Genomic DNA, 18,836 nt, shown 5'->3' with positions numbered 1-18,836 from the left:
TGATTGCCTGCGGTAATAATGACTCTCAAGTTCTTAAAGATACTTTAGTTCAAAAGATAGGCTAAATATATGATGTAAGCGAACCCAAAAAAAATAAATCCCAGAATCTATGGAGTGTATAAAGATGCAGTTGAAAATCCTGACTTCATATCTTTGTTAAAGTCAGATAATCATTTGGAAAACAAAATCTAAAAACAAAGAATATTGTAATATCGTCATAGAAACTTCACCGAAGATTTTTCAAGAGTTTGTTACAAAAGAATATATTTATTTAGGATGGAAAAAGTGTTACCTTAGGGAATATTTTAACATCTCCCGCTGATACAAGTGTAATAATAATAATAATAAATGCCTTTATTTTCGGTACAACATACAGAATACAAGTATGATCATTTAAAGAATAATGCCGTAGTGCCGATTATATGTCTTATTTCTTTTGGAAACCATGAAAATAAAATGTATACAAATTCCGAAAAATGTTGTAGTAATTGCAAAAATTTGAATGTTAAACATAAGTTAAATTTGTCAACAAATCATACTGCTGTTGATCCTAATTGTTATTGTTTTAAACAAAAAATAGAGTGGATTCAATCTAGCCAGTTTGGATTTTTTTAATTTTTGGAGGGAATTGAGGGAGGGTGAGGGAGGATCCATAGGTAGAAAATTTTCTTTTCAATACTGAGAGGACTTTCCTTTTTTTGTCAGTTAGTGTTCCGTCGCAGCAAAAATTATTCACAATTTAAGAGTATTTTTAAATTTTCTTTACTCCTAGGTAAATTCGTAATAAAACGGCAATATGTATCAGAATGATACATTATCATGAAAGTTACAAAAAAAAAACAGTTATTACAGTTAAGACAGTACTTAATTTATTTTAATATTTAAACATCGAAATAGAGTACTTATGCTAATTTCGCTAAAAGCAAGGCACATACAGTGTACAGTACTTTCACTGAGTCAGTCTATATTTAATCTCATAGAACGCATCAATCTAGCATGTGTAATAAATATTGTATATCACGCTCTCTTAATGCGAATATCCTGATTATTCTTAGTGAATCTAACAAAGGGCAAGTGAGTAAATAACTGGAAAAATTATGTTTCGCATGTTAAACAAATATTATGAATAATTGTGAATACTGCAGAAAAATTGACTAGTACCTAGGTCAGGTGATGATACTGAAAATGAATTATATAAAAAAATTATAATCACTTATGTCATCATTATTATTTTATTTTATTAATTTTGTATTGTTGTTATTATCATTAACATAAACTTCATCTCAATACTCAGTTAAGTAAACGTGAAATCTTGAAATTTATTCAGTCTGTAACTCCGTTGTTTTTCAACGACTCTTGACGATTTTTTTTTTAACTTAAAGCTCTTTTCATAAGCTTTCCGAATATGTAATAATATATAACTATATCATGCTCGTGCGTCGAATATTTCATTTTGCAACTAAGGCTAAAAAATTATAAAAATTTCCAGGATGCAAATTTGAAATTAAGAAAAAAATTATAGATTTCAATGTATTATTATGAAATCTACCATGAAAAAAGTCAGTACGATTGTGGAAGATCCTCGGGATTGTCCAGACTAATAATTAGTTAATTTGTTTATAAGGCCATAACTTGTAAACTATTCAACCTTCGTGTGAGTTATTAGACAGTGATAAGGAATGAGATGATGTGATGCCAAAACGTCTGGTAATAATAACGCACTTTTGCATTATATTTAATCTGGAAAATAAACCTGTTATGAACGTATATTGTCAACAAAGTATAAAATTGTTCGTCATGTGTTATGAGATGGCAATACACAAAAATTTTCCTCCTAATGTCTAGAAACAAATAAATAAAATAACGTTGTATTCTACGCGACGACCAACGTACGACGTGAAAAATAAACTTTATCTGGGAAGGAAGTAATTAAAAATTTATAAATAATGTAATCTTCACCTTTTACATGCCAATAAGATCATCGTAGTGCCGTCATTCCAACTTAACCAAACATAAATTGTTTATGAGAGGACGCTGTTAATGCGTATGGGCCATTGTTGTTGCCTTGTTCAACTTGAATAACAACGATTACAAAAATTATTTATTTTCTAACACGAAAAAAACATTCGTACAATATTTCAACACTGTACCTAAATACTAAATAACTGAGTAGTTCTACAAATGTATTTAAAGTTTTCTCAATGTGTGTATATTGACAAAGCTACATTGATATCCGAAAGAAAAATTAATAGAATATTTAAATACATTACAGTTAAATTGTAAACTTTTTTTCAAAGTATTAGTTTCCAAATTTCAATTTTTTTTTTCATAATTGTAGTAGTATCTAATCCTAATTTGGAATATAAAATATAAATATGCAGCCCCTTCTCATTTTCTTTCATCATGTCCTCTCATAAAGCTATATAATGTTTTATCACATTCGTTAGGTTCTGTATACAGCGCAGCCATAAGCTTTTATATGTGCACAGGGTGATTAGTTCGTTGTAATAAAAATTCCCAAATATTATGAATGAAAACAGTAGCACAATATTTAGTACAAACATATTTTGTGTAGGGACATCTACAGGGTGTTAAAAAAAGAGTGTAAAATATTTCAGGAGGTAATAGTATGAACTAAAATAAGCAGAAAAGTCTAAATAAACATGGGTCCGCAAAGTATCGGTTACGGAGATATGGACCACAATTCGCTTTTCAAACATTTTATTTTATTAGGAATAAACCGACAAAGGAAGCTTTTAACAAACAAAAAACAAAGTTACAGAACATGTTCAAAGTGCCCTCCGTTCATTTCCAAGCAGGTACGACATCTTCGTCTCAACGATATTCGAACTCTTTCGAAAACACCCTCCTTGGTTTGGATTTCTTGACACTTTTGATTAATCCGTAGCTGCAGCTCTTCCAGGCTATTTACAGGAGTACCATACACTAATGTCTTCAAATATCCCCAAACAAAGAAATCTAGAGGGTTCAGATCAGGCGATCTTGGAGGCCATAAAACAGGTCCGGCCCTTCCTACCCATCTATGTGGAAAAGTTTGGTGTAAATGCTCTCTAACGGCCATGGAAAAATGAGCTGGAGCACCATCATGCTGGAACCACATTTGTTGCCTCTGATTCAAAGGAATGTCTTCCAAAAACTCATACAGTGTGTTCTGCAGAAAGTTGAGGTAAGCAGCGCCTGTTAATCGGTTTGGTAAAACAACAGGACCTAGAAACCTGTCACCTACAATACCCATCCAAATGTTTAATGAAAAACGTGCCTGATGTCCAGATTCTATTAGAGCATGAGGATTTTCGTCGGCCCAAATATGCGTATTGTGAAAATTAAACACTCCATTTCTTGTGAACCCGGCCTCATCAGTAAAAAGAATGTTTGCAAGAAAACGAGGGTCTTCAGCATCATGACGTAGAAACCAGCGGCAAAAAACCAAACGTGCTTGATGATCATTTATTGGATTTAAGGCCTGTACTCGTTGCACATGGTATGGATAAAGCAGTTGCTCGTGAAGGATTCTCCAAACAAGAGGACCACTAATTCCTACCTCGGCTGATATTCTCCGCACACTCGTACCTGGATTCTGCTCTACCAGTGCTAGAATTTCTTCTTCTGCTCTAGGAGTGGATACCGACCTTGGTCTTCCGGATAAATGGCACTGTTTGCTCAAGGAACCGGTATCACGCAATCTTTGGTGAATTCTTCCAAACATGCGTTGTGAAGGAATCTGGCGATTTGGATAAGCGTCAACATAAAGACGTCGCGCTTCGGTGGCGTTCCCATTAGCACAACCGTACTACAGTGGCGATATGCATTATTATTACATAATCTCAAGAGTGCCTTAACTCAATTTGATGATCATCCTAATATCAGCATCCGCACAGTGTCAAGTGCCACTAATATTCCACGAACAACAGTACATAATGAGAAATGTAAGAAACGTGTATTAAAACTAATCCAAAGCTCTCATTTTAGCTTTCACGAATGGTCACTATCCAAGGCCTTGATCCTTATCATTATCAGAGGGTACAAGACTTAAGAAATGAAGATTTTATGCGTAGGATCGAATTTTCTCAGTGGATCATTGATAATGAAAACTTGCTTCCATTAATTCTCTGGACAGATGAGGCGACCTGCACCAGAAATGGAACACAGGTTTTCAGTTAATCTGTGGGCGGGGATTATCGGTAACAAATTAATTGGACCTGTTGAAATTCCAAATCGGCTAAACAGTGAAGCTTATTTACATTTTTTACAAAATGAATTGTTTAATTTATTGGAAGATGTACCTCTGAATATTAAAGGAAACATGTACTTTCAGAACGATGGAGCTCCAGCTCATAATAGTAGGAAAGTGAAAAACTGGTTGAACGAATATTTTCCAGAAAGGTGGATTGGACCAAGCGGTCCCATTGCCTGGCCACCTCGTTCACCTGACCTTAATCCTCAAGATTATTACTTATGGGGACATTTAAATAGTATCGTTTATAACACCGAAATAAATACCAGAGAAGAATGATTAGAAAAAATAAATTTGGCCCCTAATATGCTAAAGAACAATGAATTTAAAATTCTTCGTGCTTCTCCTGGAATAAGGCGTAGAGCTATGCTGTGCATTCAACAAAATGGCAGTTATTTTGAGCAATTATTGTAACGTGTTTTTTGGTTTTTAATAATTTCTTTATTATCTGATTTATTACAAAATTTCAGTTGACTACTGTGCATATCAGGTTTGTTTCTGTAGATTAGTGAGTTTGCAAACTATTTCTACGACGCATGCACGATGCCAACAGTCTACAAACGGTTTGTGATTTGAACGATGCAAGAATGGTTTCTAAATTTGTAGTTTGAAATGAAGAAGATGGACATGAGATATAACTTCTAAATCTAAATAGATATTTTTCGAAAACGAAGCATTTTATGGAAGTAAATCTAGATATATAAATAATATAAAAGTTGTAGATCATGCAAAAATCTACAACTTTTGTAGAAGTCATTTTTTAACATACCCTCAAAATTTCCGAGAAAAATGCGAAATACAGGTTTTTTTCTGATATTTTGGTTTTTTATTTCTCATTTCCAAAAAAATAATTTAATTTTGACGAAACTTCGTGAAAGTATACCTTTCTCTGTGTTAAATATTTTTTTAGACAAAAAAATCAAGAAGTTTCTGAGATATTCATTTTTTTCGACCTGAAACACTTTTTTTCAAAGAAAAATTCTACTTAAAAAAATCATCGTACAGAGTTCTGCCGGTAATCATTTTTTTCGTTTTGACATATACTTTTTGATGAAATAGAAAAATCTGTAATAACAGTTCAAAAACATGCTCAAAAATGCAAAAAAATAAAAAATGACTTGCAACAATGATTTTTATTGTTGATAATTTGTTTAAATTTAAAAACATTCAAAAACTGATTACACCTTTCAATTCTACGGAAAAAAATAAAAAAACTGTGTCTCATTGTTTGACCCAAAACTTTATTTTTGTACAGTATTGATATAAACAACTAAGTCGAATTACAAATGCACAAATAATTAATTATCTCTGGATGATTTGAGATTTCAGCAATACAAAGTATTAACTGCAAAGTCTACTGTTGACACGAAATCCGAAAACCCGAAATTTTGCAAAATCGTTTTATATATTTTCTGGCTTTATTTGAAAACGAATTTTAAATAAATTGCATATTTACAATGCCACTTTTTTCGCTCTGTACAATGGCTTCAACATTTTTGCAATCCGACGTTTCGTCTTCGAGGGGCCATCATCGGGTTAATTTTTTTAAATACGTCTCTGCTATTTTTATGACAAAATCTAGTCATTTTTAATTCTGTATTAGATGATATTACTACTGTAATCGCTTAAAAAGGTTTTTAGCTATCATTAAAAATTTTTCCTGAGTACGGCTCTGAACGCTTTCAAAATACCTATTGGAGGAGAGAAAGTGAGAGGAGAGATAAAAATCAATACAGCACAAAATATCCAATATTTTTTTTTAATCCATAATATAGAAAGTTGTACCTAATAAAAAAATAATACTAATTTATGAAATATTTTATTATTTCTAATTAGTATTCCTAATAGTAGTAAAAAATTGTTGGATATTTTTTGCGGTATTGACTTTTATACTGTTAGGACTTCATCCAATAGATATTTTGAAAGCGCTCAGAACCGTACTCAGGAAAAAATTTAAATTATAGCTAAAAACTTTTTAAGCGATTACAATAGTAATATCCTCTAATTCAGAATTAAAAATGACCTTCGATTTTGTCATAAAAATAGCAGCGACGTATTTAAAAAAATTAACCCGATGATGGCCCCTCGAAGACGAAACGTCGGATTGCAAAAATGTTGACGCCATTGTACAGAGCGAAAAAAGTGGCATTGTAAATATGTAATTTATTTTAAAATTCGTTTTCAAATAAAGCCAGAAAAAATTAAACAATTTTGCAAAATTTTGGGTTTTTCCGGATATCTCGGAAACTACCAGGAATTTTAAAACTTTAGGAACAGCATATTATTAGGTATAAAAAAAACACAACTTTTTTCTAATCTGAGCCACCCCGTATCTCTTACCGTTTCCTAGATCTTAATGTTATCCCATCCTTATCTTGGACACACTGTATATCTATACATTCATCAAACTTTAAAAAAAAATAAGTATACTAATCGATCGTACGGAAAAATTTTTTTTATTTATTCACTATTCGACATGTTTATAGCAATACTGTACAAAAATAGTTTTGGGTAAACAATGAGACAGTTTTTTTGTATTTTTTCCGTGCAATTGAATGGTGTAATCAGTTTTTGATTTTTTTTAAATTTAAACAAATTTATCAACAATTACTAAAAAAATCATTACTGCAAGTCATTTTTTCCTTTTTTGCATTTTTGAGCATATTTTTGAACTGTGATTACAGATTTTTTTATATCACCACCAAAAAGTATATGTCAAAACGAAAAAATTGATTACCGGCAGAACTCTGTACGATGATTTTTTTAAGTAGAATTTTTCTTTGAAAAAAAAAATGTTTCAGGTCGAAAAAAATGAATATCACAGAAACTTCTTGATTTTTTTATCTAAAAAAATTTGAGGTTATTTAAGACAGAGAAAGGTATACTTTCACCAAGTTTCGTCAAAATTAAATTATTTTTGCGGAAATGAGAAATAAAAAACGAAAAATCAGAAAAAAACTGTATTTCGCATTTTTCTCGGAAATTTTGAGGTTATGTTAAAAAATTTCCTCTAGAAAAGTTGTAGAATTTTGCAAGATCTACAACTTTTGTATTAGATATTTTTTTGTCTGACGTCAACTTTCGCCAGAAATCCCAATGAAACAATTTTTCATAACTTTTCAACCCCCCAAATCAACCCTCCGCCGCCCCTGTTCACGCATGTATTTTGTTTACGTTTATTATAAGCAGGGATGGGCGGGTAGACAATGTCGACGTAGACAATGCAATTGTCTACGCGTAGACAATGATCTAGATGAGGTCTTAATTTGGAAGAGTCGACAATGTAGACAATGTCGACAATGTCAACAATTAAGAAACTCTCAAAACTAGAAAAAGGTGTGGTTGGTATGTACCTCAAAAATAGAATTTCGTAAGGCTGTAACTCGTGATTCTTGCAAAAAAAGAAAAATTGAAAATTTGGAATTTGGAAAAGTACCTACCTATCACAACCATCTATAAAAAAATGTATGAACCCAGTACAAAAGATCAAACAATATCTGCCGAGAATTCACGAGAAAAAAAAGTGTGTCTCGCTTGATGCTCCTCGATAGTTTTAGGTCAGGTCAGAGTGACCAACATTTTTTTTTCTATAAAATCTAAATAAAGATATGTCGCATATATTCTTTAATGAAAATTTTATCATTTTTAAAGTCAGCAACAATTTGGAATATCTGATTAAGTTTTAAGAACACTTTGTGTAGATATTTTAGTTTAGTTAGAACACGTTTATTTTTTCTAAAGGTGTTAGAGTTACAGAAATTAATAGAACAACATTTTATTAAATATTTCTACTAATTTATAATATAGGTACCCTTTCAAAATAATTTTTGTTTCAATCCTAGATCATATTATGTAAATATATAAGATCTAAGATTTTAATACAGATCATATAGAGCTGAGCTTTTCAATAAACGATAAATGGTAACATATTTCTGTAAATATTTGCAGAGGCACAAGATAATGTTTTTTATTGCATTTTCTCTAACTAAATATTATGTGTATTTATTGGTATATGTACCTCTAAACATATATGAGTATTATATATATATTCCCTAGTTTTCACTTAATGAGGTCACGAATGGAGACTAAAATTTTAAAATTAAATAAACTGTTTTTTACTGACTCTTAATTTATATATTTATATAATTTTTTTATAATTTTTGTTTTAAAAAATATAAAAAAATATATTAAGTATACAAAAATGAAAGTTTTCACTTTCTTAATCTTAACCGACCAAAAATATAATTTGCTTTACTTCCGCTCATTTTATGTTTATGTAAAAACAGCCAAACAGAAAAAGTTGAGTGATGAATTGAGTACAGCACAAAATAGATCAAACGTAAATGTAACGCAAATATAATATAGGTTAGATTAAATTGAAATTAGAGCGCAAACTCCGCTTTGTCTACATTGTCTAGATAGTCTACGTTGTTTACATAGTCTACGCGAAGTCTACACGTAGACGTCGACAATTAAAGTCGACGCGTAAACGCCCATCCCTGATTATAAGCCCATTTACCATTTCCACTTATAAAAGTCCAGGTAACAATTTTCTTTTTTTTTCCCCTCTAAATGAGTTAGTTTGATCGGTCTATAATATCCAATACAGCACCGTAAAGTGAAAGCAAAAATTTTAGTTTAATAATCTGTCAAATTAATTCAAGTAAACAAACGTTTGTTTTCATGGCCTACCTACCTATTCATGTAATCCTTTTCCATTCTGGAGATTATGTAATAAAACTTTAAAATCGATTTTTCTCGAAAACAAAACATTTTATCGAAGTAAATAAATAGAATAGAATAGTTTATTTACTCAGCAGCGATAACAATAACATATATACGTATATCATACACACATATACACATATACATACATACACACATACACATATACATACATATATACATACATACACGTGTACACACACATATATAAACAATAAGAGCCGGTGTACATAAATAAACAAAGTTTCATAGAAGTGCACTATGCACTGTGCATGACCAAAATCAAATAAATCAAAATCAGTAAGAAGTATCTTACTAGTAAAATCAAGTAATCAAGTAATATTAAATATATATATACCTAACCTACTTACGTCTACGTAATATTTCTAACTATTAATATTCCACACAAGCATAACATAATTTTCTATTAATGTAATTACAAAACTTCACACTGAAAAACGTAAACATCAACAATCTTTTTTTTTATTTTTTTATACAAAACTATCAAAAATTGACGACGATAGCATGAAATTTAAAACATATTGTTGATTTTATATTATTGAAAGATGTAATACATCTAATACAGTTAGGCAATGAATTTGTAAGCTCTGACTGCAAGGTAAGTAAAACAATTTTGCCCACAAGTAGTTTTATTTTATAGGTGTTCGTACTTCATTATTTAAATTTCTTCTTGTTTTTTCGAGCTCCACACATTTTTTGTTTTTCCACTGATAGAGGACACATTGAAAAAAATAAAGCATTCTGATGTCCATTACTCTGATATTTGCAAACATCAAAATCATTTGAAGGGTAAGTGCGTAAGTATAATTTTTAAAACTTTTTTCTGCAAGTTTTCTAAATTTCTTGCGGTTGCATCCAATACTCCCCCCCCCCACCAACTTAATATGCCACATCTCATATGCGATTCGACTAGTGAATAATACAGTATTTTTAATTGTTTAATTTCAAATATATCTCTTAAATTTGTAAATCTATACAGTAGCTTCCTAATTTGTTTGATACATAATTTACTGTTTATCCCACTTTAGTTTACAATCAATTAGTATTCCTAAATATTTAATGTTTTTAAAGCTAATATTTTCAAGTTGTCATCAAGCGAGTTGATTAAAATGGGGAGCGGAGGTTTCATGCAAATAAAACGGTAAGTATTTTGTTTTTGCTGGATTTAATGTTAAATATTTACTGTCAAAATAATTCTTTATGTTCTTGATATCTTTTTCAACATTATTTTTTAGATTATTCCAGTTAGAAGCTGAGTAAAATACCACTGTGTCATCGGCAGAACTTAATGGATCCAGAAGTACGTACATCGAATAGTGAATTCATATACATAATAAATAGTACACTTTTTGTTTGACGTTTAACGTTTTGACGTTTGATGTTTAAATTTGAAAATATTGACATTCGTGTAGCTCGTTAGAACATTCATTGAGTGTCCAACATACCAAAATTCATAATGATACGTTAACTAGCTTTGGAAATATTTTGAAAAATATTCTTATATTTGATCGTAGAATCTACTGCTAAAGTATTGCACACTAATTATGTTACACCCTGTATAGTAAAATGTATTATACAGTGTGAGTCAGTTTTTTGTAGACAAACTTTAACAGGAGATAGAACACATGTTTTTAAAAAGAAAAGTTCCTATAAACATATGTCGTAGAAGACTTCGTTTCCGAGATACGGGGTGTTGAATATAATTTTTTTTTCTCGAATATTCATTATAACTTATAAACGAATGCTTAGATTTTTTTCGTGTTTGGGAGATAAATTAAGGGGCATAAAACAAGCGATAAAAATGTACAAAAACTTGCACAGTGGCGGAGTGGAGAGGGTTCTCAACACTTTTCTTAAACAGAACTTCTACACCAATGACTATTTTTAAAAAAAATTATTTATTTAATTATTTTCATTATCTACATACAGTTTAACAAAAATAATGTCCCTTCTTCTGTTTCGAAATTCCTTTGCGTTTCCGAGTTATTTTGATTTTTAGTGTTTGATGTGGTAAATTAGTACACTAATTTTAACAATCCTTATTTATTATGTGCTGCGTAAATACTAATGTACTGCAACTAAATTACAAAAAAAAAACATTGAATGAACATTGATGTTAATGTTTATGGAGAAATTTTTTGAATTTATAACAATATTTAATTAACAACTTCTTAAAACTTTTTGGCAACTGCACAATAATGTATTGTATGTATGTAATGTAACAGATTTCAATTTATAAAAGTCTTGTAATTGAGTATAGCTTAATATAACAGATATTTATTTTGACTACATTGGAAAGAGATAAAGAATAAGAGATTTCGGCTTTTTAAAATCCTTAACAAACCATATTTAGGTAGGTTTCGTTGAAAGAATTAAATATTTAGCCAATAATTGATAATAAATAAATTACTTAATTTAGTACCACAACAAACACTAAAAATCAAAATAACTCGGAAACACACAGGAATTTCGAGACAGAAGAATGGACATTATTTTTGTTAATGTCGTTGTGTGTTAATAATGTTTTTGTCATTGGCGTAGAAGTTCTGTTTAAGAAAGGGGTTGAGCACCCCCTCCACTCCGCCACTGTGCAAGTTTTTGAACATTTTTATCGCTTGTTTTATGCCCCTTAATTAATAGGCATTATTTCCCAAACATGAAAAACATCTAAGCATTCCTTTATAAGTTATAATGAATATTCGAGAAAAAAAATTATATCGAACACCCCGTATTTCGGAAACGAAGTCTTCTACGACATATGTTTATAGGAACTTTTCTTTTTAAAAACATGTGTTCTATCTCCTGTTAAAGTTTGTCTACAAAAATCTGACTCACCCTGTACATACATAAGTTTGTTACTGTACGATGGTTGGAAATTTTACTACCAAATTGCCGCAGTACAACATTCTTAGCTTCGGAACTAAAATAATTTACAAAAGCATTTGTTCAAATATGAACTTCATTTACAATGTTATTATCAATATGTATTTCAGTGGGTTAGTTTCTCTTTATTTTTTTATTTTTTCCCCCAACTAGTTTCCATATGTATTTTTGTTTTTGGAATGAGTTTTTACTTTCAATAAAATTTTCATAGAATTGTTTTTTAGTATTATAAATTTTTATTTTGTAATCACGTTTAAGTGTTTTATAATACAATTCAATGTCATTATCTCGAAAATTAGTTTTTAGCAAAATAAATTTCTTAATTTTTTACTAATTTCAATAATATCCTTAGTAACCCAGGACTGTTTTATGTTTTGTATAGGTTACTGACCCCATCGGGCAAAAAAATCTAATGAATATCATTAATATTTTTATAGACAGACTGAAAAGTTTCTTTATGTAAATAGTAATTTAAATGAGTTAGATTATTTTCACTTGTATTTCTAATAATAACTGTTTCGTTAGATTTTTTTAATGAGAATCAATAGATTTAAATTTAATTTTAATGACTAAAGCAAGCAAGTTATAAATTGACTAACTAACTATGTTAAGAAGTGCAGTTAAATTGAAAAATTTAGAAAACTCACTATTCTCACTGATAACACAAGACACTAATATGACCAGATAAACATAAATCATTAATTTCGCCATTGTCGACTGTACGAACGGAATCATAATGCACAAAAATTCTCAGCTGTACACAAGCAAGTTCACGTTCACAATCTACTGTATTACCACAGATATAGATAACAGTGGTGGCTCGTGACATTAGAGTAGGTGAAGTATATTCATTAATTGACTAAAAAAAAATCGCCGCAGATCAAACGATTTTAAATGAATCTGGAAATTTTTAGTTGCATTTGCAATATTTCCGAAAAGCTGACGTTCGTGAGAAGGATTTTCATTTAGATTTTATAAAAAATAGAAATATTAGTTCGGCTTGTGGACTTCTGTGAACATTAACGCACACCGTACATGGATGTTCCAAAGAAGCTTTGTGGTTACGACAGCCTCGCATGACGTTCCCAAAATTGTTAAATCCCTCCTTATTCCACACGCCCGACTACACCCACAATTAATTACGGCATTCAGAAAAGTTTTTTTAAATAAACACTTCCACACAACCACTTATACTCCGAATATCATTCATTCCGAAACTTCCGAACATACACATTGTCTTTTAGTCCAAGCATTATAGAGAAATGCTTACAGAAATTATTACCTGGACAAAAAAAATATGACCGTATAGAAAATTAAATTTTAAATTGAGTTTCTTGTTCTTTAAACTCGATCCAATATGGCGAACATGGTTAAAAAAAATCACAAAGTTGAAAAAAACGGTTTTTCTAAAATAACTAAAAAAATATAGCACGGATTGAAAAATTTTAAATGAGAAAGTTGTAGGTTTTAAAAAGATCTATCGACTGATTTTTTGAAAGTATCGATTGCTTTGTTACTTTTCGAGATATATCGAAAAAACCGTTAAAAATCTTCTCTTTTCTCTTCTTCTATAACTCGTTTACATTTACGTGCCCATATTTGCTATTTACTGCAAGCATAGCCCGCGGCAAGCCAAAAAAGTACATTTTTGAAAAATTTAAAAATATTAATTATTTTTCGAGATATATCGATTTTTTGAAAAAAAGGCGCTCTCGAAAATTGGCCAGATCTTCTCAGCGGATAGCCCTACAGTAACGATTTTCGGTTTATTTTCTTCGTAAAGAGTTATATTATCATACTGTTAAAAAATGTTGACGATTTTATTAATTTTAAGGATCAAAAAATGACTTTGAAAAAGTTGCACTTTTTTGGGTATGTAACTATTTCAATTTTTATTTTATGAAAATGACTTTTAAAGAAAGAAAACTAAACATTTACGGGTCTATTTTGCTACTAAGGCGAAAATGCTATAATATTCGTGTTTAGCTACCCCAGATTAAGTACAAAAAAATAATAAAAATTGAAATAGTTATTTGAAAAAAACATACCCAAAAAAAGTGCAACATTTTCAGTCATTTTTTGATCCTTAAAATTAATAAAATCGTCAACATTTTTTAACAGCATGATAATATAACTCTTTACGAAGAAAATAAACCGAAAATCGTTACTGTAGGGCTATCCGCTGAGAAGATCTAGCCAATTTTCGAGAGCGCCTTTTTTTCAAAAAATCGATATATCTCGAAAAATAATTAATATTTTTAAATTTTTCAAAAATGTACTTTTTTGGCTTGCCGCGGGCTATGCTTGCAGTAAATAGCAAATATGGGCACGTAAATGTAAACGAGTTATAGAAGAAGAGAAAAGAGAAGATTTTTAACGGTTTTTTCGATATATCTCGAAAAGTAACAAAGCAATCGATACTTTCAAAAAATCAGTCGATAGATCTTTTTAAAACCTACAACTTTCTCATTTAAAATTTTTCAATCCGTGCTATATTTTTTTAGTTATTTTAGAAAAACCGTTTTTTTCAACTTTGCGATTTTTTTTAACCATGTTCGCCATATTGGATCGAGTTTAAAGAACTAGAAACTCAATTTAAAATTTAATTTTCTATACGGTCATATTTTTTTTGTCCAGGTAATAATTTCTGCAAATTTAACATTAATCCGTGACAGAATGCTTGGACTATTTTGACTTCCCCCTTTTCCATATTGAAAGAATTAAGGCATAGGTCTCTCGCAATTTAAAAAATCCTTTTTGTCCTCAATTTTCCATATGGAAAATGGCGTTTTCAATAAAATACATACTGTATCTTACATAGGAAACATTTCTACAATTATTATACAAAACAAATATTAACTAATTGTAAGAACCGTTAAAAAAATGTGGCTATTGGGTTGGCAATATTCAAGGTAAACCTAGGAAAAATTGCTAACATATTCTGATATAGCCAACCTTTACATATTTAACTATTTAATAACTACAGATTATGATGGAATATTTGAATTTTCAACCAATTTCAAGATTTTTAGTTTTTTATGACACATCTTATGATGGTAAGCAAATAAACGTCAAACGGTGATTGAAATAATCTCTTTTTAGTTTTTAGTCAACACGTCACAAAAATAATGTTTGACGAATACCGATATTACCAATTGTGACAAAAATATGTCATAGCTGTGATGTTTCATTTCACTTGAATGGCAAATCAGTAATCACCTCATGTTGAGGTTACTTTAAGTAATTGTATAAAAATACATTCCAGAAAACGACATAGTCTATTAATATTAACAACAGACTTGTATATTAAGGATAAGATAAAAATTTGGGGAATCGAAAAAACGTAATAGCTTTTGTGAGCGGAGTACTAGCGTAATAGGAAACCTTAAGTAGTAATAGATCTAGTAGATCTAGTACAAACGTAATAGATTTCACAAGCCTGTCTACAGTCTACACCACCTCTTGGTAGTCAACTGGTTTTAATTATATTGTTTGGTTTGGAGACGGTCAATTCTCTCTCTCTCTCTCTCTCTTTCTGCCGACATCTAGCGGTGTTGTGTGAAACTCAGTGGTCCACATAAAAGAATATGACAAATCCAAAGAATATAAAAAATCTACAATACAAGTTCAGCAAGATGCAAGACACTAAGAGATGCCATTGGTTGAAATAAAATAAATGAATAGCCAACAATTAACTGAAGCTCCATGCTTTGTTTACATTATTTTAAGTATTTATTTCATGTAGGTACATTTTGCGTTTCTTGAAGATAATTATCGTTTCTTATACCATAAAATTAGCTTGTGTACGTGGTACCATAATAATATTAAAAAATACGACAATCTGTAAGTTATGGCTTATGGCATATTATGTACATTATTTATTGGGTAAATTCTTCGAAAAAACATGACAACACAATTTGTATTTAATTAATATTTATTAAATTTGGTGTTTGTAATAAAAAAGGAAAGAATAAAATAATATGTATTTTGTAGTACATGTCTCGAAATAAATTAATAGATACACAAATTATCGATAATAATAGGTACACAAAATAATCATGACTCGTAAAATTTTAAGCTGTCCATGAGAAACTCTTCAGACGTTCTCGATAAAATTGAATCTGGCACATTTGCAGCTGTGGTTTGTAAATGCTCCAGAGCACTTGTTGAAAGCACTTTTTTGTAATTAAATGCTTTACTACGTCCTTTAAAGGCATAACACTTTTTTTAAATATCTTTATAATTTGTTTGGCTCTATACAGTTTCTTCCTTCAATATGATCACTTCTTATCGTAGTTTCTTTTGGCAGTTTGGGGCTTACAATAAAACAACAAAAATTCTCTTATAATAAAGTAAACAATAACGGTTCATAATATAAAAATTTTATATGCAAAACACATATGATCCCTATTTATGAATAGTTGTGTTCCACTCTCAAAATTTTTCTCCTTCTATCTACACTAGAGTCCCTTCCAGACTAAATCTAACCAGTTGCACTAAATTTAGGACTCTCCCATCTTGTAGGTCTTTTCAAAGTGTAATAAAAATGTCCGCTTTCATTAGTACGTTTTTTTTAAAGGAGATACCATTGAAGGAGGTGTTAAGAATACAAAACCTTAAAACAAGTCAATAACACTAAATTGTCATAAAAACTGTTGTTCTATTTAAAAGTAAAATCGCGTAAGTAACCTCAAAAGCAATTCCGTAAACAACAAAACTTCAGGTTACTTCAGGTTCAGAGGAAGACGAAGAGAGTACATAAAAAATGCGACCATTTTGTCTATCCCCTTTTATTGCATGCTCCGTGTAGATGCGAAGTCGTCGAAAAGCAGTATATTTCTGGAGGTATGTGCTCCAAACCAAAAAATTTCTACCCATCTAAACGTTCGTGTTCACAAAAATTTTGAAATACGTCGACGAGAGAGACCTATAAGCAACTCAGAACCACTCTCGTTTTTCTTTGGTTGCCTGTCTAGGTGGTTGTAAAATATTATTATTTAAATATTTAGAGCAGAATTTTCAACTTCTCTCACCGACGTATTTCGAAATTTTTGTGAACACGAATATTTAGATGGGGTAGAATTTTTTTCCAGCATAAAGTTGAAAACTAATCACATCATACCTGGAACTTGAAAATACTATAATAAAAAAAAATACCAGGGAAGTTAATCCCCAGATTCCCGGGGAAAACGAATTCAGTACAGCTAAACTCTGGATAGGCGGAGGAAAACGAGTTCAATGCTCGTAAAACTGGAGACAGGCGTCTTAAACCGTAGAAAGGCGGAGGGAAACGAGTTCAATACTCGTAAAACCAAAGATAGGCGCCTTAAACCCTAGATAGGCGGGGGGCAGTGGCGTAGCGTGCCTTGGAGGGGCTCTGTATCAAAATTAGTTGGGGGGCCCAAATGAAGGGTAAAGATTTCTCACAAAAGAAACAAAAATGCTTGCATTAAATTAAAATAAATATTTATTGAGTTATCGCTTCCTCCTAGAAATTGAGCTAGCCAAACAATTGAAATTAAATATACACTTTTCTTGCCTTTTTTCGGCAAATTGATTTATTAAGTCATCTATAGCTGACGATTTCAGTTTTTCTAAAATTTCTGCCTCTATAGACAATAGTGACAAGTCTGAAAGCCGTTCGTGCCCCATCGAAGTCCTTAGGTAATTTTTTATCAGTTTTAATTTTGAAAAACTTCTTTCAGCTGTTGCGGTTGTAACTGGTAGGGTCAAGAATAGAAAGCATGCTCTTATTACCTCCGGAAAACTGGATGCAAGGCTATTGAATTTTATCAGCAATAATTCCATGAGTTCCTTAATGGAATGAATTTTTTGAATTTCAGATTTTAAGCATGTTTTCAGAGCAATTAATTGTTCATAAAGATTAACTGAGAGGTCTTTACTGTATTTAGCCGACAGTTTTCCGGAAGCGTTTTTTATCACTTTGTTTGAAGAAGATAGGAGTTTCTCCGGTTGTAATACTTCGAACGTATTACTTAGGTTACAAAGGTTCTGAAATCTTTGTTTAGTTTGAGAAATTAATATATCTAAACAGCAATAGTATACATTGACTTTGAAATATGATTCCGGGTCTGAAATTCTCTCATCTTGTGATAACTCATCAAAAAAACGCTTCGTTAACTTTCGCCTTTTATTTTTAAAAACAGTTGTTACCCCCCACTCTTTTGCTAAATCTCTGGACTCATTTAGCAAACCATTGAATGAATTTTGATTTCTTATTTCGCTCAGTCTATTCAAAAGATTACTTAATAAAATACTAGCTTTCTGTCATTATTTTCATGCTGTAGAGCTTTAGAAACTGGATTAATGATTTCAAATAGTGAAGAAAAAAACGTGACAAGCACTAAGTAATCATAACTCTCTAAAATGTTAATTATATTTTTACATTCTTCACGTTCATCTTTTTTAGTGGAAATTAAATTTAGTTGGTACAAAGTTTTCATGATTAATAAATAATTTTTCTTTATCGCTAATAAAGCGTCGTACTTTGAAGACCATCTAGTAGGACATACCTCTTTAAGGGTAATTTTATATGTTTCAGATGAATCGTTACTCGACATTGCCCAGCGTTTTATACTATTGCTAAAAAAAGTATATATTTTTTCTAAATTATCGAAAAAATTCGACACTTCAATAACATGTTTCGCAGCATCGTTTAAAATTAAATTTAATGCGTGTGCAGAACAATGAACATAATCGGCATTCGGGGCATGCTCTTTTATAAGGGCTTGTAATCCTCCATATACACCCGACATAACATTTGCTCCATTGTAACCCTGTCCTAACCGTATTTAAAATTTCAGTTGTAAGTCCTTCACTGCAATCGGATACTGCCATAAACCCCAAAAACGACTCACAGATTTTTAATACTTTAGGTACATTATCATCATTTTCTGTTATCGAGATGTATCGAAAAACTACAGAAAGTTGG

The 18,836-nt window shown here is 30.7% G+C and overlaps 1 protein-coding gene across 4 annotated transcripts in view; it reads right to left on the bottom strand.

Moving 5' to 3' along the window:
* Nucleotides 1-12,639, bottom strand: part of LOC108912628 — a 55,223-nt gene extending 42,584 nt beyond the window's left edge. For 3 of the 4 annotated variants that reach the window (XM_023455936.1, XM_023455938.1, XM_023455939.1), the window contains exon 1: nt 12,532-12,639. In XM_023455936.1, coding sequence (XP_023311704.1) covers nt 12,532-12,619 — 88 coding nt within the window. In that variant the 5' untranslated portion in view covers nt 12,620-12,639. The remainder of the gene's footprint in view (nt 1-12,531) is intronic. The other variant, XM_023455937.1, reaches the window with a different exon arrangement.
* Between the last annotated feature and the right edge of the window lie 6,197 nt (nt 12,640-18,836).

The sequence above is a fragment of the Anoplophora glabripennis genome, unplaced genomic scaffold (assembly GCF_000390285.2).
Source record: "Anoplophora glabripennis isolate ALB-LARVAE unplaced genomic scaffold, Agla_2.0 scaffold35, whole genome shotgun sequence".
NCBI lineage: Eukaryota > Metazoa > Arthropoda > Insecta > Coleoptera > Cerambycidae > Anoplophora > Anoplophora glabripennis.
This window is presented reverse-complemented; position numbering and strand designations above follow the sequence as displayed.